The sequence below is a fragment of the Sapajus apella genome, unplaced genomic scaffold, assembly GCF_009761245.1.
Source record: "Sapajus apella isolate SASKATOON/1434 unplaced genomic scaffold, GSC_monkey_1.0 scaffold82, whole genome shotgun sequence".
Lineage (NCBI taxonomy): Eukaryota > Metazoa > Chordata > Mammalia > Primates > Cebidae > Sapajus > Sapajus apella.
The window spans coordinates 7,095,728-7,123,721 of record NW_022437022.1 but is presented as its reverse complement, the minus strand read 5'-3'; the positions used below and the strand labels follow the sequence as shown (position 1 = coordinate 7,123,721).

General features: G+C 38.5%; 1 protein-coding gene across 6 annotated transcripts in view; it reads left to right on the top strand.

Annotated features, from left to right (window-relative positions):
* Positions 1-36: 36 nt before the first annotated feature.
* The window catches only part of WTAP (WT1 associated protein), a 31,130-nt gene continuing 3,172 nt past the window's right edge, over positions 37-27,994 (top strand). The window contains exons 1-7 of one of the 6 annotated variants that reach the window (XM_032253157.1): positions 37-238; positions 9,005-9,042; positions 12,819-12,874; positions 15,608-15,666; positions 17,211-17,338; positions 22,259-22,437; positions 27,579-27,733. In XM_032253157.1, coding sequence (XP_032109048.1) covers positions 9,013-9,042; positions 12,819-12,874; positions 15,608-15,666; positions 17,211-17,338; positions 22,259-22,437; positions 27,579-27,733 — 607 coding nt within the window. In that variant the 5' untranslated portion in view covers positions 37-238; positions 9,005-9,012. Of the gene's footprint in view, positions 239-385; positions 733-844; positions 1,088-9,002; positions 9,043-12,818; positions 12,875-15,607; positions 15,667-17,210; positions 17,339-22,258; positions 22,438-22,663; positions 23,492-27,578; positions 27,734-27,994 lie in introns of those variants that run through there. The other 5 variants (XM_032253158.1, XM_032253153.1, XM_032253156.1 and 2 more) reach the window with 5 other exon arrangements.

The following is a 27,994-nucleotide window of genomic DNA, read 5'->3' as shown; positions in this document are numbered from 1 at the left end:
GACTTGCAGGACCCCTTTGATTGGGTTCACTAAGCCCCTCAGGGCCGCCTTTCCCTCGTTAGAGTCAGCAAGGCGCCCTCAGTGCCGGGGTCACAGCGCAACCTCCGACGTCAGAGAACAATAGCTCCTCGATACATCCCGGGAGACGTCAAGGAGGAGCAAACCCGGCGGCCAGGAGGCTACGCCTTAGGACAGAAGGGAGGGAGGGCATCGGTTTCTAAGTTCTCAAAACTTACAGGTGAGCTTCTGCTAAGCATAAACGCCCCCGGCTCGCCGCCCACGGCCTCTCTTGAGATGGCACCTGGTCCTCCGACACGCGGAAGCATCAAGGATGGGTGTAGCGACCACAGAGCTGCCAATCACGCGCCGTCTTCGCCCAGATCCCTCCGCACGAGGCCGTCCCGCAGCCCAGGTGGCCGCGGCCAGTGCGTCCACCAGGCGGCCACGTTCCCTTCCCGTCATGCCCCGCGGCTGACCTCCGACCTCGCCGGCCCGCCCCTCCAGCAGCTTCCCTTCCCGCCCCCACCGCGTTCGCTGAGCTCCGGCGGCCGCGGGGGCTCGCGCCAGGCTCCTGGGAAAAGACTGGGTGTGTTACCGGGGAGCAGCTGTTCCACTGCGCCTCGAGGCCCCGATCGGGCTAGGCCAGCGGCCGCCCTCCCCTCACTTTTCTTCTCCTGGCGGGGGCCGGCGGCGGGCGAGTGACCGCGGCCACGCCTGAAAGGCGACTCTTCGGTGAGTGGGCCAGAACGCGAACATGGCGGAGCGGTGAGGCTGGCGAGAGGCGGCAGGCAGCGGCGCTGGCAGGCGGCGCGTGCGGGCTGGGGTGTGGGGCGGGGCGGGGCGGAGCGGGGCCAGGCGACGGGGCGGGGCCGGGCGGCGGGGCCTGGTTTCCTCCCTCAGCGCCATTTTGTGGCAGCGAGACCCGCAAATAAAGGGGATCGCTGGGGTTGGCGAGACTAGGAGCGCTGCGGAGCCGGCGGCAGAGCGGTCCGGCTGCGCGGCGGCCCGGGGGGCCCGGGCGGCGGGGCGAGCAGTGCGGCCTCGGCCTCCGCGACTGGCGGTGCCGGCGCGGCTTCCGTCAGGAGAGGTAGGTGCGGGCTGGCTGGCGGGAACGGCCGCGGGGGATCTCCCGGGCCTGAGGGCTGGGGCGCAGCGGCCCCAGGCCGGTAAGGGGTGGGCAGGGCCGGAAGGATCACTCAGGCCCCGGGCGGCACCGGTGTCTCGTAATCCGCTCTATCTTCCCGCCTGCGGGAAACACTTCCGCCACCCCGAGGCCATTTTACCTCCGTCCTCCGTCCCCGGGGCCCGGGATGAGACTGGTGCTTCGGCGGCCGGAGAGACCGGCCATTCACGGAGGCAAAATGTTGCCCTCCCCGGACTAAGCGGCGGCGCTCGTCCTTTCCTCGCCGAGGTGTTGCCCCCTCCACCTCCCTCGGGCCTCTCCCGAGAACCTGGCGACACTAACGAGTTCAGCAAGAAAAAAATATCGTTCGTTCCCCATATTTCGTGTCACGCAGTAGGTTGTTACTGCAGATACGTTATCTTGTAGATTTCCGTTTTTAAATGAGTGCATGCATTCTGAGGAAAGAAACTGAATTATTTGTAGATTTTCGTGAAATCCAGTTCTCACCTTGGATCCCTGTGAGACAGTTAATCGATAATTTTTTTAACCGTTTTTCATAAGTCAGTGTGCACATGGTAGAAAAGCCCAAGTAGGAAGAAAGACACTTGGTGGTTTGATCCCAAAGGACTATCGTAATATCCTGTGATTATGTAAAAAAATAAAAATTTTATTTAGTAGGAAAATACTTCGGTGATTATGTTACAATTGGAAGTTGTATTTGTGTCCATTTTATCTAGTTTTTAATTTAGTTAATTCCATTGCTTCGGAAGATAAATGGACATCATAGATCCATCACAAGTTCTTGTTTTTTGTATTTTAAAATTTTGGCTATTTTACGATAAACATATTACAGACATTTAAAACCATAATTTAAAACTGAACGAAAAATATTTTCAAGATGGGTACATTTTAATTCATTCAAGAAGCATCTGATTAGGCAAGGGAAGTGGGGAAAGATTGCAGTCCACAAGTGGGCTTTTAATAAGGTCGAGGTTACCATTTTAAGGGTTTGGGTAGGTGTGTTTCTAACAGTGCCTTTAGATCTTAAGGTATCTTAAACACACACATAGTTTGAAAGGTAAATATTTTTACGTACTTTTTCCGTGGCAGAATTTGGACGAGCTACCGAAATTTCTAACTCGTAGAGGATGAAAGTAATAATAGTATGTCCCAGGCACTGCTGATTTTTACATGGCTCCTTTATGTCTAGCTTTTCTAATTCAACGTTGAGTCGTGTTTGTTTAAAATATTTTTGTGTATTGTCTGTCAGAAATAAGCTGGTAGAGATGAAACAAAATGTAGTAGCTCTATGATGTGGAGATGAGCATTGTCACAATTTGTACAGTACATAAAAGCATCCAGGATCTCTTACGGTCTTGTATGTAGTATTGAATCTCCTTGAGTGTATCGTTTAACAGTTTTGATCATTATATATTTCTTGTTCTTCAAAATTGTATGTTAGTAGGTCCTTCAGCAAAACAAAACTGAAGATAGTATTTTGGTTTTATTCTTGTTTTTACTTTTTAAATTATTTCCAGTGCATTTTTCTGCCTCTAAATATTTTGTTTCTTGTGGTTACTAAGCTTAACACCGAAAAACTTTTCAGTGTCTTTATAATAGTATACTTAATTGTGTGTTACAAGGTGTTCCATCTGACTAGAACATAGTGCTATAAATATTTTCTGCCTTTGAAGACGTAGTTAGTAGAATTTAATTTTTTCCAAGTGCACATGAAAGTTGCCTTTTATGTTCATATTTTATTTGAAAAATCTGTTATTTGTATAGCATTTTTATTGTGCTGAAAGCATTACTATTTGCAGCACTTTGAGACAGGCAAAATTACGTTTTGCTGACTTGGAAAATGCAAGGGTTAAATGACTCACTCAAAATCACACATGACAGAGGGTAAAGAAAAGGTGGCCTTTCAGTACCTGATCAGTACCATGCTACTACAGTGTCTGAAGATTGGTTTCTTACATTCAGCTATGATTTGTTTCACCAAGGTACTGTGTTTTCTTATTGAAGTTGTGTTGGCTGGCGCTTGCCTCTGTTCAGAGGGAACTGAGTTGCCTAACTTTATGATGCTGAGAGCCAGGAAGCTACTGGGACCTGGGATGCTAGGCACCTAGGCAGTCTAAACTGAACTCCATACTAAGCTGTTTTTCTGTGTTAAGGAATCAAGAGTAGATGGTGGTCCTGATATTCTAAGTTCGAGACATATTATCTCTAAATTATCTACATAAATAACTGAAACCTTTACGTAATTTAAAAAGTAATTATCATGCTACCACCTTTTTGAGGGGCAAATTTGAGGCCCTTTCCCCCAGTGTATTAATTAATAACTGTTTTAATCACCTAATGACTCACAGTCATTTTCATCCTGGAAAATGGGAACTAACTTTGACTTTGAAAAGTGCTGTTATTAAATGTGTGACTCATAAGTACTGAGTATATTTTCTTTATTATTTTTCTTCAGGATTCAGTTTTAATTGACTCCAAATGATGATATGATCATTCTGTTTTTTCTGATACGAGAATAGATTGTTTGGAGAACCTGGAATATCCATTGTCTTCATGAATCTAGAAATGACTTTAAATGGTTGTTGTGCTTGTCATTTGCACTAAAAAAAAATTGACCTGGGGAATACCAAACTTCTCAGTATATTTGTGCAGTGTGAAAGTCAGAATTATGAATTAGGTTATATTTTGACCAAATAGTTGAATGTTGCAGAAAGCTGTAAATTTTGAACCTGTTCTAATTTGCCTTTTCCCAGATGATGCATTTGATTTTGTGGCATATCATGGACTTTTAAGGAAAGATTGACTTTTCATCAGATTAAAGTTGAAGGATTCTCTTTGTAAATGTTGAAGCTCTGAATTTCCCAAGTTGGATGCCCTAAACAACTAGAGTGATCTTAAAAGTGACTCTAAAAGTTGACTTAGGACGTGTAGACATTTATCTAAAATCTGTATTTACCCCTGACTTAAAAATGCAGAATTTTATTTTTGAACAAAATATCAGTAAAAAGCACCATTTATTTAAAATCTGCTCAGCGTCAAACTTGTTAAAAAATAAAAGGACATAAGCCAGTTTTAGAAATTTCAATAACTGCAGGCTGGGCCTGGTGATTCACAGCTGTAATCCCAGCCTTTTGGCTGCACAGGCAGGAAGATCAGTCAAGCCCAGGAGCCCGGGCAACATAGTAAGACCTCATCTCTACTAACAAAGAAAGAAAAAAAAACTTAACTGGGCGCACCTCTGATCCCAGCTACACAGAGGCTGAGGCAGGAGGATCACTTGAGCCTGCAGTGAGCTGTGATCAAGTCACTGCACTCCAGCCTGGACGACAGAGTGAGATCCTGTCTCAAAAAAATTTAAGTAACTTCTGTTTAGAATTCTAAATATTGGAGATGCCAAGAATTTTGCAGTAAGAGTTAGAAACAGTCATGAGGACAGTATGATTATTATCCTCAACCTGTGAATTATCTATTCAGGTTTTTCAAGAAACACTGAGTCTGTGTTTTTTATGGGAAAAAGGAAACTAATAATTAAATGCCCATTTTCTGCCAGTTACCATGCTGAAGATTAATGTTTGTCTTCAAAAAAGCATAATATTTGGACTCTGGTTGTGGTAATTCTTTTTGAGATAGGGCCCTGGTTATGGTAATTCTTTTTGAGATGGGGCGCAGAGATTCTGCTACTTTTATATTTGCAAAGTTGATACCCTGTTTTAGAATACCAAGGTTATCCAAACTTTCTTCATGTGTTTCCCAGTCCTTTTAATGCCCTTTAAAAGCAGATAATGATCTCATTTGTTGCTAACTAAGCTTGCAGTTAATTTTATTTTAATGGAATAAGAATATGGATACCTGTCTTTAAGAAGAGAATAAGCAAGTAAACCTAGGGGAAGTATCCGGTTGTAGAAACATGCAGACGATCCTTGCCAAAATCCTGGCATGGGAATGTGAACCCTCTTGTATGAAAAGTCTGCCCTTTGCAGACTCAGGTTCTGTATCCCATGAATGCTGTATTTTTGATCCCAGTACTTTATTTTTATCTGAGTTTTGTTGAAAACAATCCATGTATAAGTGGACCCATGCAGCTAAAACCTGGGTTGTTCAAGGGCCAACTATAATAACTTATAAACTGGAATTTATATTGAATAGCATCCACGATACTTTAGTATTATAACTAAAATTCTACATACTGAGTAGGTAGAATGCCCAGTAACTAGATAACAGGTATATCACCTAGCCTTAGTGATAAATTTAGCTGTTTTCAAACTAACACTCACAGATCTCTACCACAGTACTTGTTATGTGAAGTTCCTGGTTTGTTCTCAAAATTTTATGTTTACATGTGCATAGATACAGGTACTTGTATAGTGGTTAAATATGTACAATTCAAATATCTAAAATTGTCTTTAAGATTTTTTAAATTAAAAATATTATTGGCTGGCTATGGTGGCTAATGCCTATAATCCCAACACTTTGGGAGGCCGAGGTGGGTGGATCACCTGAAGTTGGGAGTTCCAGACCAGCCTGGCCAAAATGGCCCCGTTTCTACTGAAAATACAAAAATTAGTTGGGCTTGGTGGCTCATGCCTATAGTCCCAGCTATTCGGGAGACTGAGGCAGGAGAATTGCTTTAACCTGGGAGGTGGAGGTTGCAGTGAGCTAAGATCATGCCATTGCACTCCAGCCTGGTGACAGCAAGACTCCGTCTCAAAAAATAAAAAAGGCCGGGCATGGTGGACTACACCTGTAATCCCAGCATTTTGGGAGGCCAAGGTGGGCGGATCATGAGGTCAGGAGTTCAAGACCAGCCTGACCAGTGTGGTGAAATCCCATCTCTACCAAAAATACGAAATTAGCCGGATGAGAGAGAGAGAAAATTACATGGAAATGCCAGGTTTGATATGTTCGCTCCAAGACTTTGCAGTTTAATGGAGTGGATGCATGTGTCATGCTAAAATAGAAACAGACCTGTGGAGATAAATATGATGATGGTTTCTCAGATGATTAAAATGACTGCTACCAGATTAAGGTAGTCACAAAGCAGCCTTCCATAATGGCAGCAGAGATTACAAACTAGGCAACAAGGATCATAAAGTACGCAGGGACCAATTTAAAGAAAAAAATATATACATTTCATGTCATAGAAATATGGTTTATGTGTTCATAGGACAGAATGACTTGCTCAGTGAAACAAACTATATACAATTAGCTCAGAAACAAGTGATATACTCAGGTTTTTATCTGTTTGCTGTATCCCATGAGAAAGATTCAAGAGGGGAAGGCAGGGTGTGATGGCTCGTGCCTGTAATCCCAGCACTTTGAGAGGCTGAGGCAGTTGGATTGATTGAGCCCAGGAGTTTAAGACCCACCTGGGCTGCATGGTGAAACCTTGTCTCTACCAAAAAAGAAAAAAGTACAAAATTAGCCAGGTGTGGTGGCACATGCCTGTAGTCCCAGGTACTCAGGAGGCTGAGGCAGGAGGTCAAGATTGCAGTGAGCCTTGATCGCACTATCGTGCTCTGGTCTGGGTGACAGAGGGAGACTGTCTTTAAAAAAAAAAAAAAAAAATTAAAGAGGGAAAGAAGCAAGCCAATAACCTAAGATCAATTTAGATTTTTCCCCTAAATTCTGCCTTCAACACAGTTTACTTAATCTGAAAACCGGGATTTAATAGTATGATTAGAATATCTTGTAAAGTAGGGTTGAGATTGGTCATAGTAAAAAATGCTATTGGAAGATCATCTTCTTTTGAGGAATCTCAAAATCAAGTGGGACAAATCAAGTAGTTTTGGTGCGCGCACTGGTGTGTGTGTGTGTGTGTGTGTGTGTGTGTGTGTGTGTGTGTTTTAATTAGAGACAAGGTCTTAACCACATTTCCCAGGCTGGTTTCAAACTCCTAGTCTCAAGCAATTCTCCTGTCTCAGCCTCCCAGAGGTGCTGGGATTACAAGTGTGAGCCGCACCTCAAGTAGCTTTTAAAAACTCAGTTTGACATACCAATTTTTTGGTCAGATTTCTAGTTGTTTAGAATTTATAATAAGCATGGGTAAGTAAAATAAGCCATAAATACTTTATGGGAACATTTATGAGTATGCTATTAGAAATAATACCTAGGGCTGGGCATGATCCTTACATGTATAGTCCTTGCTATTTCGGAGGCTAAGGTGAAGGATCTCTTGAGCCCAAGAGTTCAAGACGAGCCTGGGTACTATGGTGGGTCCCCATCTCCTAAAAAAGAAAGAAAGAATAAGAATAACTAAATTAGTGTAAGAACTAATTTCTCAGTTTGTAAAAATTATTAATATGCCAAATATAATTTAGATGCTTTTTCAAAAGAGCACTGGTACTCAAAACCCTGATTCAATTTTTTAGTCCTCATAGAATTTTTATATAAAGATTTTATGTTTGTCAGGTTAGCTCTTCATGTTGTATAGGTTTTTTTTTTTTCAGCCCTGTATTTTAATGTGTTGTTTAACGTATGTTTATTACATATTTTTTCTTTGTCTTTCTTTTTTGTGTGTGTGCGGATTTGTAGTTTAATGGATAATAGCTGCTATTAGCATTCATTCTAAAAGACAGTGAGCATAATAAAGTGTTCTCTACTTGAATTCGTTAACTTGTCTTTTGAAACAGTTAAGTGAATTTTGTATAATAAAGAAGCTAATTTTGAGATACAAAATATTTGGCATAAAATTAAATACCGTAAGAATATTTTTAATAAGGTGTAACATATATATATGGATTTGTTTGGTCTTGTTTTTGTTTTTGTTTTGAGATGGATCTCACTGTGATTGCTGGAGCGCAGCAATCCCAGATGACTGCAACCTCCACCTCCTGGGTTCAGGTGATTCTCCTGCCTCAGTCTCCCTGGCAGCTGGGATTACAGGCACTTGTCACTACACCCAGCTAATTTTTTATATTTAGTAGAGACCGGGTTTCAACATGTTGGCCAGGCTGGTCTTGAACTCCTGACCTCAAGTGATCCACCACCTTGGCCTCACAAAGTGCTAGAATTACAGGCGTGAGCCATCACCCCCAGCCGGTATAACACACATTTTAAAATATATAATACATCTAAAAAACTATTGGACAGTAATAAATTACTACTGTGGTAGGTACTAACTTACTTTAACAACGTAATGCTATAAAAGGAAAGACTTAGAAACTGTTATTACCCTTTGATAGCCCTTTAGCAACATGCCTAGATACTGCTTGAGATTAGTATCACTTCTGCAACAAGATTTTCATAGGGGAAGGCCGGGCGCGGTGGCTCAAGCCCGTAATCCCAGCACTTTGGGAGGCCGAGACGGGTGGATCACGAGGTCAAGAGATCAAGACCATCCTGGTCAACACGGTGAAACCCCGTCTCTACTAAAAATATAAAACATTAGCTGGGCATGGTGGCGCGTGCCTGTAATCCCAGCTACTTAGGAGGCTGAGGCAGGAGAATTGCCTGAACCCAGGGGGTGGAGGTTGCAGTGAGCCGAGATCGCACCATTGCACTCCAGCCTGGGTAACAAGAGCGAAACTCCGTCCCAAAAAAAAAAAAAAAATAGCAACATCAAATGATTCAAATGGCTGCATTTTACAAGGGAATTTGTAAAAGTTACCTAATAACTATAATAATGGAAGATGTTAACAACGGAGGATCTGAGTGTAGAGTATATAGAAACTCTAATATCTTTGCCACTTTTTTGTAAATCTAAAACTTCTAAAATTGTTTAAATTTAAAAATCCTAATTATTTAACAATAATTTAGTTCACTAATAAATTGATTTGAAAGAGTTAGTATTTTTTATTCCTGCCTTCACTGGAAGACTGGAAGAAAATCAGTTGAACTTGTTTTCCCCATTTCTTTTTTTAGGATTCAAGATGACCAACGAAGAACCTCTTCCCAAAAAGGTATGGTTTTTGGTTTTGGGGTTGGTGTGTGTGTTGTTTTTTTTTTTTTTTTTTTTTTTTTTAAATAGCAGTTTTAAGCACTTTAAAAAAAAGTAATAGAGTTGAAGGGATTATCGTTGTTTGCTTATTTTTCATGTTTTTGCCTTTATAAGAATAATAGCATTGGAGTTGTATAATGTGCTAGATATTGTATGTTATATCTGGTATATTTTTAGAATATTTTCAGATGTTGGAAAACTTTAGTTACAATAATATTTCTGTGGTCTACTCTTAACCTTCATTATGTGAATATTCCAGCTACATATCTACAAATAATGTCAAAAGTGGAGATTATGAGTTTCTATATTGTTTTCTCTTTTTTTGAGACGGAGTTTCGCTCTTGTTGCCCAGGCTAGAGTGCAGTGGCACAATCTCAGCTCATCACAACTTCTCCCTCCTGGGTTCAAGCGATTCTCCTGCCTCAGTCTCCCAAGTAGCTGGAATTACAGGCATGTGCCACCATGCCCAGCTAATTTTTGTATTTTTAGTAGAGACAGGGTTTCTCCATGTTGGTCAGGCTGGTCTTGAACTCCCAACCTCTTGTGATCTGCCCGCCTCGGTCTCCCAAAATGCTGGGATTACTGGCGTGAGCCACCATGCCTGTCCCTCCCCACACACACACTTCCCCCACGAGACAGAATCCCTCTGGGTTCAAGCAATTCTCTGCCTCAGTCTCCCGAGTAGCTGGGATTACAGGCGTGCACCACCATGCCTGGCCAACTTTTGTATTTTTAGTGGAGACAGGGTTTCATCTTGTTGGTCAGGCTGGTCTCTAGCTCCTGACCTTATGATCCACCTGCCTTGGCCTCCCAAAGTGCTGGGAACCACCAGGCCATTCCTATATTACTCATTCTTGTCCTAGTGTAAATCCCTTTGATTGTAATTTTTCTATTTAAAAAAAAAAATTTTTTTTTTCAAAAACAAAAAATGGTTATAACTAGTTTTCAGATTCTGCCTTTTTCTCTGAAGCTTTGTTGTTTAGTCTCAATCTTCCCCTGTTGTACATTTCCTACCTAGAGTTTAGTTACTTGTACACACACACACACACACACACACACACACACTGGGTATCATAAAAGCGGTAACAGTTTTTAGGAGGAATTTGTAGTTCAGTTGGGAAAGCAGGGCTTATACTTACTAAACTGAATATTTATGTGAATAATTTAGATATTATAGAAGTTTCTGTCCTACTTTGGAGTCAGATAATTCATAAAATGAATAAAAGATTGTACTGTGCTTTCATAGTCTCAGAATTACTGTGTGCTCCCTCTGGTAACAGTGTCTTTTTTTCCTCCTTTGGGATAGGGTCTTGCTCTGTCACCCAGGCTGGAGTGCAGTGGTGAATATCGGCTCACTGCAGCCTCCGCTTCCTGCGCTCAAGTATTCATCCCACCTCAGCCTCCTGAGTATCTAGGGGCTACAAGTACATGCCACCATGCCCAGCTAATTTTTTTATTTTTTGTAGAAATGGGGTTTTGCCATGTTGCCAAGACTGGTCTGGAATTATTATATTCTGTATATTATATCCCGTATATTTTTAGAATATCTTGGGGTCAAGAAATAGCCATTTGCCTGTGCCTTCCAAAGTGCTGGGATTATAGGCATGAGCCACTGTGCCTGGCCTATGGCGGCCTTTTAATATATTGCAGTATAATAGTTCCCCCATTCCGTTTTATAGTAATACTGTTTACTGGTTAGTATTATAATTTGAAACAGTAAAAAAAAAAAAAAAGAAAAAAGTGTCTTATAAGGAAATACTAATAAAGCCTTTATTTTTATTTTTTATTTTCTGAGGCAGGGTCTCACTCTGTTGCCCAGGCTGGAGTGCAGTGGTACAATTTTGGCTCATTGCAGCCTCATACTCCCCAGCTTATACAATTCTTCCACCCTTCAAATAGCTCAGACTACAGATGTGCCACTATGCCTGGCTAATTTTTGTATTTTTTGGTAGAAATGGGGTTTTGCCGCATTGCCCACGCTGATCTTGAACTCCTGAGCTCAAGAGATCCTCCCACCTCAGTCTCCCAAAGTGCTGGAGGCATGAGCCACAGTGTCCAGCCAAAGCCTTAATTTTATTCTGAAGTAGGAGAGGTATCTCACTGATTGTTTAGCGTAGTGAAAATACTCTTTCTCAATTTATGAAGCATGTCAGCTTATGCCCTTTTAACTTTTTATTTTGAAATAATTATAGATTCACAGGAAGTTGCAAATAAATGTACAGAGAGGTTCTGTGCAACTTTCACTGATCCTCCTTCATTGTTAACGTCTTGAGTGACTAGCAAACATCTCTAATAACTATGAAAATCAGGGAATTGACACTGGCACAATCCACAGAGCTTATTCACATTTTGTGTTATACTTGTACTGTTGCGGGGGGAGTGGGGAGGAGCTATATGCAATTTTATCATGTCTAGCTTTGTATAAGCATCATTTATCAAAATACACATCTGAGCCATCACCACAAAGCCTCATTGAGTTATTTTATAGCCACGTCTACCCCCTTTCTGTCCCTGCCTGATGCCTGGCAACTGCTAATTTATTTTCCATTTCTATAATTGTTATTTCAGCGTGTTATATAAATGAAATCATGTAGTATATATCTTTTTTAGACTTTTTTTTTCCCTTTCCACTTAGACTTATACAAGTTGTTTCATGTATCAGTAGTCCTGTTTTGTTTTTTTTTTTAATTGCTTAAAGTGTTCCATGGTGTGGCTGTATCATAGTTTCATCATTTGCCTATTAAAAGACATTTGGATAGTTTTTACTTTTTTGACTTTTACAAGTAAAACTGCTTGGATATTAGTTTTCATTTCTTTGAGATGCATGTGTAAGAGTGCAACTGCTGGGTTCTATGACACATTCACTTTTAGTTGTATTAATAAAAATGAACTGCCAAACTTTTTCAGATACTCAGATACCATTTTATGTTCTCACCTGCAGTGTAGGAAACTTCAGTTTCTCTGAATCCTTACCAGCATTTGTGTTGCCACTAATTTTTGTTTTAGTCATTCTAATCAGTGTGTGGTGATATCTGGGGTGTTTTTTTTTTTTTTTTTTTTTTTTTTTTTTTTTTTTTTTTAAAGAGAGACAGGGTTTCACCGTGTTAGCCAGGGTGGTCTCCATCTCCTGACCTTGTGATCTGCCTGCCACAGCCTCCCAAAGTGCTGGGAATACAGGCATGAGCTACCATGCCTGGCCAGTATCTGGGGTTTTAATGTGCATTTCCCTAATGATGATGCCTATTGTCAAGATAACCAAATAATTTACCTTAAAAAAAAAAAAAAAAACTAGCTGGTTGCAGTGTCTCACAGCTGTAATCCCAGCACTTAGGGACACTGAGGCGGGCAGATCATGAGGTCAGGAGTTCAGCCTGGCCACTATGATAAAACCCCGTCTCTACTAAAAATACAAAAATTAGCCAGGTGTGGTGGTATGTGCTGTAGTCCCAGCTACTTGGGAGGTTGAGGCAGAAGAACCGCTTGAACCTGGAGATGGAGGTTGCAGTGAGCTGAGATGACGCCACTGCACTCCAACCTAGGCAACAGAGCAAGGCTCTGTCTCAGAAAAAAAAAAAAAAAATTTTTAATAATTTTTTTTTTTTTTTTTTTTTTTTTTTTTTTTAATAATATGTACTCAGGCATTTAAATCTCTCACTTGAGAGATGTTTCATGGGTCTCAGTATAGAGCTTTGTGTCTTCAGGAAGAGTACTCAATTCATTTCATAATTCTCTTTTTAGGTTCGACTGAGTGAAACAGACTTCAAAGTTATGGCAAGAGATGAGTTAATTCTAAGGTAAAATGTTCTTTTTATCAAAAATTTTTCTATAGAACATTGTATTGTGACTCCATACTGTAATATTTGTCTTTATGCCAAATACTGTTTTTAATGTTGTTACGTCGTCAAATAATTCAAGTACTTTTTGAACGTATTTCCTGTGACTTGTTTCTTCATTATGTTAACACTGAGGAAAACGTAGCACTTTAAAGAACTGCTAAGAAGCTATAAGTTTGACAAATCCATGGCTTGTTTTGTGTAGTTTTTCCTTTTGTGTTTAACATTTGAAAAAAAAAAATCCTAAAAGATGCATTTATATTTTTGGAAGAAATACATAATTTACTAATGAAATGAGTTTACTTTTTCTTATTATTGTGACCTTGACCAACTCATTTAACTTCATACGCATCATTTTCTCATCTGTAAGTTGAAGGGGTTGAGTTACTTTTAAAGGTTACTTCCAGTTCTGAATTTCCATGGTTATATTATAAATGTCTTACAAAAGCAGATTGTCAGGTACAGCGTATAATCTTTTTGGAGTGTGTAAGAAATCAGGAAGTAGGATATTCTGTGTTTTATAATTTACGTATATTCTTTCTGTATATTATTGCTATGGTTAGTAAGTTTCTGGATGACTTTTAGATGAAAATAAAATGAGTATTTTTATTTAATAGGCTGAAAGCAGGGGAGAGAAAAGATCTTTTGTGAGATAGGGTAACAAAGAGTTTGTTGTTTCCTAGAGTGTAACAGTTTCCTGCTTTCACCTTTGCATAACTACTGTATTATAAACACACTCTTATCTTTTTTTGCCATAATCTCGTACATGGGACAGTTTCCATTGTATACCTTTATCTTCCTGCACATAAAGTTTAAATCCTTGGTATTCTAAAACACTCCTGTCTTCTGTTGAAGTAGATACTCACTTGTGATATACGACTACTCCTCGATGCTCGTTTTTTTTTTTTAATGTACATATAAGTTATAATAGAGGTGAGGTCTTGCCATGTTGCTCAGGCTGGTCTTAAATGCTTGGCCTCCCAAAGTTCTGGGATTCAGGCATGAGCCACCATGCCCAGCCCTGACTTTTTTTTTCCCCTTCCTGCAGTATTATGCACTTCTTTTTATGCCTTCTTGCATAATTGCTGTAGTCTGTGCAGTCATTTTTTTAATTTAACTGTAGGAGGGGAAAAATCAGTAATCATAATAACGAATCATAGAAATGTTTTATTTTAAGATACCTTTAAGGTTTCTAAATCATATGCAGTAGTGTATATTCTTGCAGTCACTTTAACATCTTTCCTTAGGGAATTCTCAGTAAGACTTTTAGGTGAGTTTTTTTCTGATTAATTCCCTTGATGATTTCAGACCAGCTGCTACTTTTTTAACTAGTCTATGCTTTCTATCCTTGTGATATACATGTTCTTGCTTTGTTTTTATATTTTTCTGTTCTTCTAAAATAAATCGTTCTTTTATAGCCTCCACAGAAGACCTTTTCTATAAATCCCCAAATATTTGGTAAACTGTATGTGTCCTAGGTTGTAAGTGCCATAAAAATAAGCATGGCTGTGGCTGAACAGTAGTGTTTATATAGAAAATGGATTAGTTTGGTATTAGGAAGTACTTTTTGTTCATTATGTTGGGATGTTAATAAGTTAACAGCAAGCCTGTTTTTAAGATTATTAAATGGTTTTCTAAAAGCAAATTTTAATTATCTGCCTGAAGAGCAGTTTGAGAACATGGCTCTTAAAATATGCAGGATAGCAGACATTCAGGGCAGGTACTTTCCATTAGGAGCTGTCTAATAAGACTGTGAAAAATCTTTATTGCTAAGAGGACCTAATCATGTATATTCAGGGTAGAGATGTATAATGAAGAAAAACAGTCCCCTTGTACTCTGATAACATATGGAATTTATGCAGGTAGTTTCTGCCAGTTAGATGTGACTGTTAAATTATAGTCTTGAAAAATGTTATATTTTCCCCCTTTGTTTACAGGCAGAAATTGATACTACCTTGAGAAGAGTCACAGGGTATTTTCACAAAAGACCCAAGATAAAGAACCTTCAGTTCTGCATAATTAGGCACATTTCTAATATGCCTTTTGTTCTAAGTGGACAACATAGGAAAGTAGCAGCAGGATTTTTTTTTTTTTTTTTCAGCTTCTGTAATCCAGGATTATCGTGAACATCAGTGATACCAAAGTGGATCTGGGGTTTAATCTTCCCCAGAGCATGCTTGGCATGTTCTCAGCAGAAAGCACCTTCTCTTTATATCTCCTTTAACCTGTGTCCCATAAAAGGGAAGGAATAATGAGGGACTACTTTATTATCAGTTAAACTAGATTTAGGCTGGGTGTGGTGACTCAGGCTTGTAATTTCAGCCGTTTGGGAGGCCAAGGTGGGAGGATCATTTGAGCCCAGGAGTTCAAGATCAGCCTGGGCAATGTAGTGAGACCCCATCTCCAAAAAAAATTAGCCATGCGCCCTTGGTCCCAGCCATACAGGAAGCTGAGCCGGGGGATCGCTTGAGCCCAGATCCTGTTTGCAACACTGTACTCCAGCCTGAGGGACAGATCAAGACTCTCTAAGAAATCTGGATTTAAAATTAAAACAATCTCAAAATTAAAAATCATCCAGCAGAATGCTCAGTATCACTTAAATCTGCAAATTTATACATGTGATCTTCTAGTTTTTTTGTTTAAGTAAAAGCTATCTCACTGTAACTAATGTATGGTTTTTTGTTTTTTTACTAGATGGAAACAATATGAAGCATATGTACAAGCTTTGGAGGGCAAGTACACAGATCTTAACTGTAAGTTTGAGTTTTAGCTTCCTAAAAGACTGAATAATCTTCTTTTGATTGTTGTTCCAATCAAAAGGATAACTGGCTTTATTAAAGCAACTGTAATTTTTCTCAAGTGTTTTATTATAAGAACTGTACATAGGTGCTGCGTTTGGTGCAAGAAAATACAAAGATCAATAGAAAAGTCAGACATGTAATACTCATATAATGACATAACTTAGCAAAATTATATGCAAGGTTCTGAGAATAGATACAGTAACTCAGAACTACTTGAAACTTTTCTTGCTTGTCCCCAAACCCTTCTACATAGGAGTATGACTTGAAGCATGAGTTTAGTCTAGAAGGGAAATAAATAGAAGCAATTAGTAACAGATTTATGACAGCTTAAATTAGTATATATAACTTAATTATGTGTAATATCTATTTACATACTTTTTCAAATCTGCTGAAAATATCAAGAGTTTATCATTTTAAAGCATTTTAGTCTCACTTTTTACTGTTTGAATCACATACTATTTGTTGAGTATGAAAACCAATATATGTTATTGTCTAACATCAGAGAGTTTATACCCTGAAATTCTGATTTTACATGACTATGTTATAATCTATAGAAGTCATGAACATTATGAAAGTTTAAGGCGGGACACAGTGACTCACACCTATAATCCCAGCACTTTTGGGAGGCCAAGGTGGAAGGATCACTTGAGCCCAGGAGTTGAGAACATAGGCAACACAGGGAGACCTTGTCTCTACAAAATAAATTAATTAATTAAATTTAATTTTAAAATGGGTCAGGAGGATTACTTGAGCCCGGGAGGTCAAGGCTGCAATGAGCTGTGATGGTGCCACTGCACTCCTGCTGGATAACACAATAAGATCCTGCCTCAAGTTTAATATACTAATTGTCCAGCAGTTATTACCATTTTTATTTTTTATTTATTTATTTTTTTGAGACACAGTCTTACGCTGTTGCCCAGGCTGGAATGCAGTGGTGCAATCTAGGCTCACTGCAACCTCTGCCTCCCAGGTTCAAATGATTCGTCTGCCTCAGCCTCCCAAGTAGTAGCTGGGATTACAGGCATGCGCCACCATACCTGGCTAATCTGTATTTTTGGTAGAGATGGTATTTCACGACATTGGTTAGGCTGGTCTCAAACTCCTGACCCCAGGTGATCCACCCACCTCAGCTTCCCAAAGTGCTGGGATTACAGGCGTGAGCCACTGTGCTCAGCTAGCATTTTTATATTAAATAGGTTAAAACATACTAATCAGGATTTTATGAATACTGTATAACACAAACAGATGTTTTATGTCTTCTGTTGCGAACAGATGAAACTATAAAAACATAATTCAGTTAGTAGTCATGGAGCACTGTGACACCATTACCTTCTAAAGAAGCTCTCATGACCAGGAAAAATTTCCCTTTTATAAAGGGAGTTAGGATACAAAGTAAAGATTTGAGGAAAGTTTTGACCCTAGTTTTTATTGTTCTTAACAGAGGTATTTAGAACTTGATCTTAAAATCATATTTATATATATTTTTAAATCATCAGCTAATGATGTAACTGGCCTAAGAGAGTCTGAAGAAAAATTAAAGCAGCAACAGCAGGAGTCTGCACGCAGGGAAAACATCCTTGTGATGCGACTAGCAACCAAGGAACAAGAGATGCAAGAGTGTACTGTAAGTATGTCAAGTTGTATAAGTCTTTAGTTGAGGAATTGGTTTTTAGTTCGCATTATTACATGTTGATTTTAAATACTTAATGGAATATGAGACCGTATTTTTTATAGGTATACACATTTTGAGCTTTAAGTATACTAGATGAAAATTTTGATAACGTCTCTTCATTTAGACTAAAATTTTTTTTTTGTGGCCGATAAGGCAGAAGTTTTCAGTTGTTTTTGTTTGTTTGTTTGTTTGTTTAAATTTTCATGCTTTATGAATGTTTATCACTTCCAGACATTCTTCAGATCCTTGGTGTCTGAGGGTATAATCAATAAAAGAGCATTTGCTCCTTACTGCTTTATGTTTCACTGGCTAAGAAAGCCATCTGATTACTTTACCTCTGCTCTCTTGTTCCCTCTGAACTGTTTTTCCTAGTGTCAGCAACTTCTTCAGTGTCTCCTTTTTAAATGTTAGAACTTTGATGTGTACTGTGTAGTATTTACTAGTAATTGATCATCCAGTTCTGGTAGTTTAGATTCAATCTTACGGTGTAATTATACAAAATAATTAGAGACAGCTATATCCTTGTTTCTGATTTTAAAATCTCAATGTTTCTTCAATTCTTTGTGTATTCTCCATTCATTTGATACATATAGAAGTCTTCTAATGTGTTATTATAATCTTCTAAGGTAGTATTCTGGTCTCTGGAGACACACCAAAAATCTATGGGCACAGTCCTGTTCCTTTTACCTATAGAATGTTCCTTAATTTAAACAGAGATTGTTTAAATTTCCACACAAGTACCCATTTACTCATCTTTCCCTTTTTTCTAATTGACTTTTTCATATTTTACTTTGCTAAACGCTGGCTTTTATCATTTTCTTTCTTTCTTTCTTCTTTTCTTTTCTTGAGACAGGGTCTCTGTCATCCGGGCCAGAGTGCAGTGGTAGTGATCACAGCTCATTTGAGCTTCCTGAGTAACTGGGACTATAGGCATGTGCCACCAAGCCCAACTGATGTTCTAATTTTTTGTAGAGATGTGGTCTTCCCTGCATTGCCCAGGCTGGTCTTGAACTCCTGTCCTCAGTCAGTCCTCCTTCCTTGGCCTCCCAAAACTGTTGGGATTATAGTTGTGAGCCATCGCACCTGGCCCGTTACCATTTTCTCTACCTTATCACCACATTTTGTCCTTTCGTTCCCATCAGTTTATTGTAATTCTCACTACCACTGATACTTTTTTCTCCATACTTACTAATGAATGTTTTAACAAATTTCCCTTTTTACAAAAAATGAATCTTACCTTTAGACTGCTAACACTTGGGAAATACAGTTGAATAGATGATGTTGATGGTACTGTCTCATAGGACCAGAATGTCTTGAATTCCTTTCTCTTACGGATTCCTACTCTGGATATCTTAGTTGAGGAACTAAGTACTTGCCTACACAATGTGTGCTATTCATGCACCTCTGATTCTCCAGCTGTCCTGTATACACTGGCGGTTTTGATCATATCATGTCTGGTGAAGAAGGCCTTTGGTGATACCTCATCAGTCTTGTCTCTTCGACCTGGATTTTAAGGTTATTTCAACTATAATGGAAGCTAACTTTTTACAGCCTTTTTCTTTTTTTTTTTAACAGCTGTCACCTGCACAGGCCAGCTGAACAACTTCCTGTTCTTCCAATTATAATACAAGTGAGGTTTTGCAGGCAGGGCAGGGCAGCAGGAGCAAAATCACAAGAAAAGACAAGATTATATATGGCAGATGAGGATAAAGTTTCAGGTGACAGTGAAAAGAGATGAGGTCAGAATCTTGGGTATTCTAGGAGAGGTGGAGCCACTGAAGAATTTTTGAGCAAGAGATGTATGTGATGGATTAGATTTAGATTTACATTTTAAGTAGATCACTCTGGCTTGAGTATGAAAGATGGATGTGAGTGGAACAGGACGTTAAGCAAGAAAACCAATTGTGAGGCTGTTAAAATAGTCCAGATGAGATAAATGAAGCCACTGGCAACAGGGAGCAGGCAGGACAGAATAGGTGTTTTGGAGGCACAAATCAGTAGGACTTTTTTAGTTTGGATGCTATTGTGGAAGGAATGAAAAGATTTAGGGAAGAATCACCAATAGCTCTCAGGTTTGTCTTGTTTGACTGATTGAGTAGTGATGCTACTAGGATAGAGCCTACAAAGATCAAATTTTAAAAGAGCAGAGTGTGGTATTAGGAAAATTGAGGAAATCCAACATTCCTTCCCCCCCCCCCCAAAAAAATAAAGTGATTAAAACACAGGCATACATAAAGTTCTATACAATAGGAATTTTAAATTGTTCGTTAGATTTGGCAGTTAAGAGGCTGTTGGCCAAGGAAGCCAAAAGATTGGATACCCCGGCTCTAGAGAAACTGTCAAGTGGGAATCGTGAGAAACCGAATTTAAAGGGTAGAAAGAATGGGAGTTACGTACTAGAGGAGGTAGGAGGGAATAGGTTAAGCATTGGTTGAAAAGTTTGGCCCTGAGAAGGGGGGTTTCTTACCCCCTTGAGATTGAAAAAACGTGGAAAGGTTTGTATTAGGTACCTGTCCTTTATTTATTTACTTTTCATTTATTTATTTTGAGATGGAGTCTTATTCTGTCTCCCAGGCTGGAGTGTAGTAGCTCAATCTCAGCTCACTGAAACCTCCACCTCCCAGGTTCGAGCAGTTCTCTGCCTCAGTGTCCCAAGTAGCTGGGATTACAGGTGCCCACCATCATGCCCAGCTAATTTTTTGTATTTTTAGTAGAGATGGGGTTTCACCATCTTGGCCAGGCTGGTCTTGGGGCTCCTGACCTCGTGAGCCACCATGCCCAGCCAGCACCTATCCTTTAAAACAGTGCTGCTGCTTTTACCCCTGGTATTTCAGGAGTCTGTCTGTTTCTGTAGATCTTTTGTTTGCCCAGCATACTAACTTATCTGTTTGATCTTTTAATAATAATGCTGTTTTTGTTTGTCTGCATACAGTCTTTGCCAAGTGCATCAGTAGTCAGTTTAGTTAGTTGTGAGTGTAAGGCATAAGTTAGCCACATAAATAGCTACTATATTCTTCACTCTGTATTTTGTTGGTAAGTAAAATCTATCATTTTTGTTTACCTCAGTGGTTTTTCTATTTTTCATTTAGTCTTTTGCCAATCAAAATAGATTTAGTAATAAAGCTAACTTTGAAAACGCTTTACCCAGTGTTCTCATCTCTAGAACATGGAATTTATTCTAGTCAGAGTTCACCTCTCTTTTCATGATTGAAAATGTTGACTGCTGGGTCTTTGTAAACATAAATAGTAACTGAGTCTCAGCGTTGTAGACTTATCAGTACATTGAGTCCACTCTAAGACATGGTGTATTCTTGCTTTGTTAAGTTATCTTAGCAGCTGCCTTCACATTGACTATGCAGTTGTACTTTTTTATTCAAAAAATATTTTTATTTGCTCAGTGAAGCAAATTAAATACAGTCCCAATTTACCTAGTGTGTTTGTTCCTTTTACTAAATTTATATTAGGCAATTTTAACTGTAATCCTGTTTAAGCCTTAGTATGAAGCTAGAACTTGGGCCAGATCTACTTTGAGTATGACTAAAATGGTGAATTTAACACTAATAACTGTATTTCATATTTTAGAAATATATTTTTAGTGTGCTAGTAAATAGTACAACTGAAGTCGAAATTGAAGGTTTCATATGTAAGTAGAAGGGTTCTGGTATGGTGGAAAAAGCTCTAGACTGGGAATCAGAAGGCCAGAGAACTAGAATTGTAGTCCCAGCTATGGCACTGAACTAAACAGTTGGGTTATTTAATCTCAAAATAAGCAGTTGGGATTAGGTTAGTTACTTTCCAGCTTTATAATTCTATAATTCAAATCTACTCAGAAGGGGAAAAAAGTATGAATTATACTTTATTTTGGCTTAAGGCCCTATAGAGTTTTGCTTTTATAAGCTGTAATGGCAACTCATGTAGATGTCAGTACTGTATATTTTTTTCTTTTAGAACTGCAAATAGGTATTTTAAGTTATAATCTTGTACCTGATGTATTTTTAGGGGACTTTACATAGAATAATTTTCACAGGCAAAATTTAAGCAAACCAAAAGACATCATTAACTGTTAGGTAATTAATATTTTAAACTTTGCCTTTTTTCCAGTGGGTTATCAGCAGTTTTAGTAAATATAACATTGAGTTTTATCTCTTTTTGGTAATGTTTGGATTCTAAAGTAAAATGTATGTAGCCATTTTAAAGTTAAGTCCTGGATTTGGAGATGTCATCAAATGGCCTCAATTCCTACATGAATAACCTTAAGTAAATATTTTTTTATATTTTTTTTTTTTTTTGGAGACGGAGTTTCACTCTTGTTACCCAGGCTGGAGTGCAATGGCGCGATCTCGGCTCACTGCAACCTCCGCTTCCTGGGTTCAGGCAATTCTCCTGCCTCAGCCTCCTGAGTAGCTGGGATTACAGGCACGCACCACTATGCCCAGCTAATGTTTTATATTTTTAGTAGAGACGGGGTTTCACCATGTTGACCAGGATGGTCTTGATCTCTTGACCTCGTGATCCACCCGCTCGGCCTCCCAAAGTGCTGGGATTACAGGCTTGAGCCACCACGCCCGGCCCATAAATATTTTTTTTTAATTGACAGATAATAATTGTACATATTCAAGGACTACTACATAGTGATGTTTCAGTACGTACAATGTATAGCGATCAGGTCAGGGTAATTAGCGTGTTCATCAAATAGTTTTTAATTTTTACTTTTTCTTAAAAGTTTAAAGATTTTTCTAGAGAATTTCAGGATCAAAGAGGGAAGGAGCTTAATGAGGGAGTTAGTAAGTCAAGTGAAGGAGGGAGTTTTCTCCACCTTCTTATGTATTTTTCCTTTGATTTGGTCGTAATTGTTTCTTTTGCATTGTACAGACTCAAATCCAGTACCTCAAGCAAGTCCAGCAGCCGAGCGTTGCCCAACTGAGATCAACAATGGTAGACCCAGCGATCAACTTGTTTTTCCTAAAAATGAAAGGTGAACTGGAACAGACTAAAGACAAACTGGAACAAGCCCAAAATGAACTGAGTGCCTGGAAGTTTACGCCTGATAGGTAAACAAATCATACTCCCCAGTCAAGACTTCCCTGACAGTCCCACTACGAGAAAGCTGTGGTGGGACAGCCAAGTACTCGTTTCCACACCAAGACTCAGACTTTTTGAGCCAAAAAAAAAAAAAAAGCCACATTCTTACACTGTCCAGCTTGTAATGGTTAATGTAAAACTTACCAGATGAACCTTGTGTTTCAGCTTTTTCTCTTCCCCTTCCCCTTGCTTCAGAGGCCTGATGGCGTCGGACTATTCCGAAGAAGTGGCCACCTCCGAAAAATTCCCCTTCTAGAACATGTAGACACTTGAGAAATGTTTCTGTTTGAAGAAAATAGAGGGAGAAACAGAAGTCTTAAGTCTGTGGCACACTGTGTCTTCAGACAGTTTGAAGGAATGAAAACCTAGAGATTTTAAGTCATGAATTGAACATGTAAAATTCCAGTAAAATGTAAAAATGGAATATGCATCGCTCTTAACCTTGAGCACAGTGACTTAGAGACACTGTATATCAGTTTTGCCAATAAGACTGTGGACTTCGTGATTGTTGTTGAACTTCTGGGTCAAAACTCAAATGAGGTGAATTTTGCCTTTAAAGGGTTTATTTGCTGAGAACCAACTTTTAATACTCATGAGAGAATCAATAGATGTCCGTACAAGTAGCGCATATATTTAACCATTTAGTTTGGGGCTCTATAGTACTTGCTTGAGCCTTAAATCAATGTGGTTCTATTCAATGGTTTGTTCTTTGAATGGTTGCAAAAACTGTAGATAATCTTACTGAGGACTGTACAAACATGAAGGTGTGGTATCAAACTTCAGGTTTAAACTGTTTGAAGCATTATAAACATTCATTTCACAACTAGATTGTATAAGGATATTAGCTGTGATGAGACTCACTGCATTATTTTTTTAGTGAATTTTATGAAATCCCCATTCCATTCAACAGGCACATGTTTAAAAGAGCATTGTCGTTGGTGTTAATGGGGGAATGTGTTCCTTCATTGTATTTGGGCCTTTTGTATTGCACTCTTGATATTAAATTAAATGTGCCTTGAAATAGTTGGGTTTTTTTTTATTTTTTTTTTAAGTTCAAAGAATATTATGATGATTTTGTTGTACTCTTTAACAGTTTAATTTGGGGGGGGCGCTGTGGAGAGCAGATTGATTTTGGAAATACTGTTGCTGTGCTCTTCAAAGTGAAGGAAAAGGCGCTGTGCCTCATTTTTAAAAGACTACTTTATTCCATTTGATATCATAAAAGACAAGGAGACTTGACACTTGTTACTTTTATGACGCTTTGTCCCAGGGTATTGCAGTAGAAAGTAATGTGGGACAGCTTCACAGGGTGCCTGCCAGAAGATAATGTGTTGGAACTGTGGGCTGGCCTAAGTAAGACATTCTGTGAATTGAAAAAAGGTATAGTGACCATTTCTAGCAAATTCATTTAATCATTTAGATAAATGAGGCATTATTTTCTTCATGCTTCCATCCAATCCTGGAGGTGAATTTTTTCCGTCAGATCATTCTATAAGTCACCAATTCAAATTTTCGCTTGGTGATAATGGAGTCTAAGATGAGTGGAAGATAAATGTTCCAGCTTGTCCCAACGTTTAAGTGCAGTTTTAACAAGGGTGACTTAAGTTCTCTCTTTATCATTCAAATCAATTGTAAGTATCTTGTATGTTTGTGCTTTAGGGAACTGATTGTGGGGCAGAGGGTGGGTTGAAGAAGTGGTTTGTGTGACTTTTTCAGCAAGAAATCTGCTTCTAAAATTCTCACTATTTGTGAGGGTTGGAGGGTAAGTAACCAGATCTGTTTGAAATTAGCTTATGTGCTTGCATTAAGGCTTTTGTATATATTTTATGCCATTTAAGATCACAGTAGAAATGGCCTAAGTATCTTTTTAGTAGATCAAGAAGTAATTCATAAAATGTATAATATGTACTCAAATTTAGTGGGCATCTTTCTTTGTCACTTAGATAACAGTCATGAGTTCTATGGGTTTTTTCTTGTCATTGTTAAACTTTTCTAATTAATAAGATAATACATGCTTGTGTGTAAAATTGAAATAATGTAGAGAAAGTTGGAGATGAAAAGTGAGTGTGACTCCTGGATGTGACCTTGACATCCCATTCTGTTCTCCAGGAGCAGTAGCTGCTGTTACTTTTCTTGGATATCATCAAGATTATTTCTATGCATATACAGTCATTTTATGTATATTGTTTTAAACAAATGTGATCATACCATAAACACAGATGACTTGCACCTTGTTTTTTTCACTTAGTCTCTTCAACATTTTTCCATTTTTTAGTATATCTAGACTACTACATTTTTAATGGTTACATAGTGTATTTCCATTATATTAAGATATCATAATTTATTTGAATCACTTCTAAATGGATTTTTTTTCCTGTAAAATTGGCTGTAAGCCAGAGTATATCAAGTACTATAAATACATCACTAATTTGAAACAAATAATGGCTCAGGCAATCACCTGTCTGGAATATTTCCAATAATCGAATGGATTTTGCTTTGAGGAGTGTGTGTGTATGTGTGTGTGTGTGTCTTCACTTTACTGTTTTTCTGTTTTAATTTTGAGGAAGAAAGATTCCCTAAATTAACCTGTCCACTTAAGTTAAAATGTTTCATTCATGTGAGGATGCACACATTTTAAAGAGTGTTTAGAGGTACATCTTTTAAAGTGCTTTCTATTATGTCTGTGGGTTAATTGATTTTAGGAATGGGGTTTTTTGTTTGTAAATTTTAAAAATTATTTCAAAAAACTTGTAATTAAATTATTTTTTCAAAACAGTGATTTTGTTAAAATTTATTTTAGTGATGACTAGTTCTAAACGTGATAGATGACCTTAGCCATTTATTTCTAAAAAGATATGGCTTTCAATTGAAACCTTTTTTGCATTAGAATTTGTGACATTTTTATATGGGGTTAAGTCAGGTCACAAATTAATATGGTTAAGTCAGGTCATAAATTAATGTATCTTACAGTTTTCTTTTTTTTCTACTCTTTAAAAATTACATAATAAGGATTTTCAGGTTAGTTGTGAACACCAATGAAATATATATACTTTGCAAGAAGACAGTTTTGAGAGTATAGGTAGTAAAATGGAAGGAATTCCATTTTTTTTGACAATCCTGCATCTCTCTCTTTTTCTCACTGTTTAATTTCTAAGTGGGTGTTCAGTAGAGGCTAAAGCCTGAGAGTGCTGATGGGAAATGATGGAAATCTGGAGCTACAGTAGCAATAAACAAGAACACCAGCTAATAACAGTTATCATATCAAAGAATGAACCCCTTACCTCATGCTCACTGGTGGCTTTCACCTTGGGCTCTTCTGAACAGTAGTAACCCAGGTTTAACTGTTCACAGATTTTGTGTAAAGAAGCTTAATTACAAACTTTTCCTTGAATTACATTAGGTTAGAAAACATGCAGCCAGGCACAGTGGCTGATACCTCTAATCTGAACACTTTGGAAGGCTGAGGTGGGCAGATCACTTGAGCTTAGGAATTTGGGACCAGCCTGGGCAACATTGGTGAAACCCCATCTCTACTAAAAATCCAAAAATTAGCTGGTGGTGGTGCACACCTATAATCCCAGCTACTCCGGAGGCTGAGGTGGAAGGATCACATGAGCCTGGGGAGGTCAAGACTCCAGTGAGTTAAAATCACACTATGGCACTCCAGCCTAGGCAACACAGTGAGACCCCCCCCATCTCAAAAAAGAAATTATGTTGTAGGTAAAAGAACTGCAACACTTCTTCAAAGAATGATAATTCTTTACGAGTTCCTTCCATTTTTAAAGTTCTAAGGCATACTGAAGTAATGTATCAAGCAAGTGAAAGCCTCACCAGAAGGAGGAAAAGACTAGAATTAAAAAAATGTTTTAGCCAATAAGGTCATTCTGGGCTTACCCCCAAGGACAAGAATGTCACACTGTCTTTATCCAAGTCTCAAAGGTAAAGATAACAATTATTTACTTAGATTCTTTTAAAAGTGATCATTTCTTTTGTCTTCTTTTTTGTCTTCATAAATGATTATAAGAAGAAACAATTTCTTTTATTGCTGCAGCTTAAAGAAAAGCAATAAAATTTTATTGAGAAACATTTGAGCTTTTCATTACATTTTTGCAATTGCTATGTATGTACATGTAGGTTCTGTAGTATGTTGCACTAGCATTTAGAAACTAATTTGTGGAAAGTGTGGCACTCCTGTATTGGCAGATATTCACATATCTGAATTGTGATACGTGACCACTGATCTTATTTTTGTGTCAAAAGGATGATCTTTTCTGTCAATAAAGTCTTAAGTCTTAAAAAATAATAATATTATTGCTGAATGTGCCTCAATTGATATAATAGATATATTCATATATTCTTGAGAGTTGTGGAAGATGGATGTACCAGAAAGCTTCCCTCTCTCCGCCTCGTTTTTGAGACAGGATCTCTTTCCCAGGCTGGAATGCAGGCATGATCACAGTGTCAACCACTTGAGCTTAAGCAATCCTCCCACCTCAGACTTTCCACAGGCTGGCACTACAAGCATGTGTGCCTGGCCAGTTTTTTTAAAAAAATTTTGTAGCATTGGGGTCTCACTATATTGCCCACTCTGGAGGACTTCCTATTAAGGAAAATCCTTATTAAATGTTTTTCTAGCAAGAATAAATATACTCTCATTCATTTTTATTTGTGGGTACTGACTTTCATATAGTAGATTATAGAGAAGCATTTGTGATTGATGCTGCATGTACCTTTTCAATAACTTTTGATAAAGCACTAGATACTTTAATAATAATGGTGTAGCCAAGGTATATGTTAATTAACTGGCTCTGTTTCCATTTCAAATGATAATTTGAGATGAAAATAGGTCGGTTTTAGAAGTGATGTAAGAGAAACAAGGTGTAGCTGTTTGGACACTTTTTGTTTAGTGTTTATTTTTGCTGCTGTATTGGGAAAATATTGAAATGCAGAAGATGGATGTGTCCCAGAAAAGAAGGTGGTAATTGTGGGGAAGCATCTGCTGTGATACAGTTATGTTTGTATGTGTTACATCTATCACTGTAATTGTAAGCAAAGAAGGTTATAGAGAGTTTTGTCTTCATTTTGTGATAGATGGCTCTTTCCTTTGCAGCCAAACAGGGAAAAAGTTAATGGCGAAGTGTCGAATGCTTATCCAGGAGAATCAAGAGCTTGGAAGGCAGCTGTCCCAGGGACGTATTGCACAACTTGAAGCAGAGTTGGCTTTACAGAAGAAATATAGTGAGGAGCTTAAAAGCAGTCAGGATGGTAAGGGGTTTTTTTGAAAAGTTCTCTTAACTTTGCACTGGCTTTAAAACTGCCAGTCATGATTATTCCAGGATAGATTCTGTACATTGTTAACCTCTGCCTATGATTGTATATTATTGTGAATAAAACATTTTTAGTTGAGTCAGCAGACAAAGCCACATAATTTTAATATGTTTTTCCCCAATCTCCTCATTCTTTATTGTTCAAAACTTCTTACGTTTTTGTTTTTAGTGGGGGGTAGGATTTGGTAAAAGAAAAAAG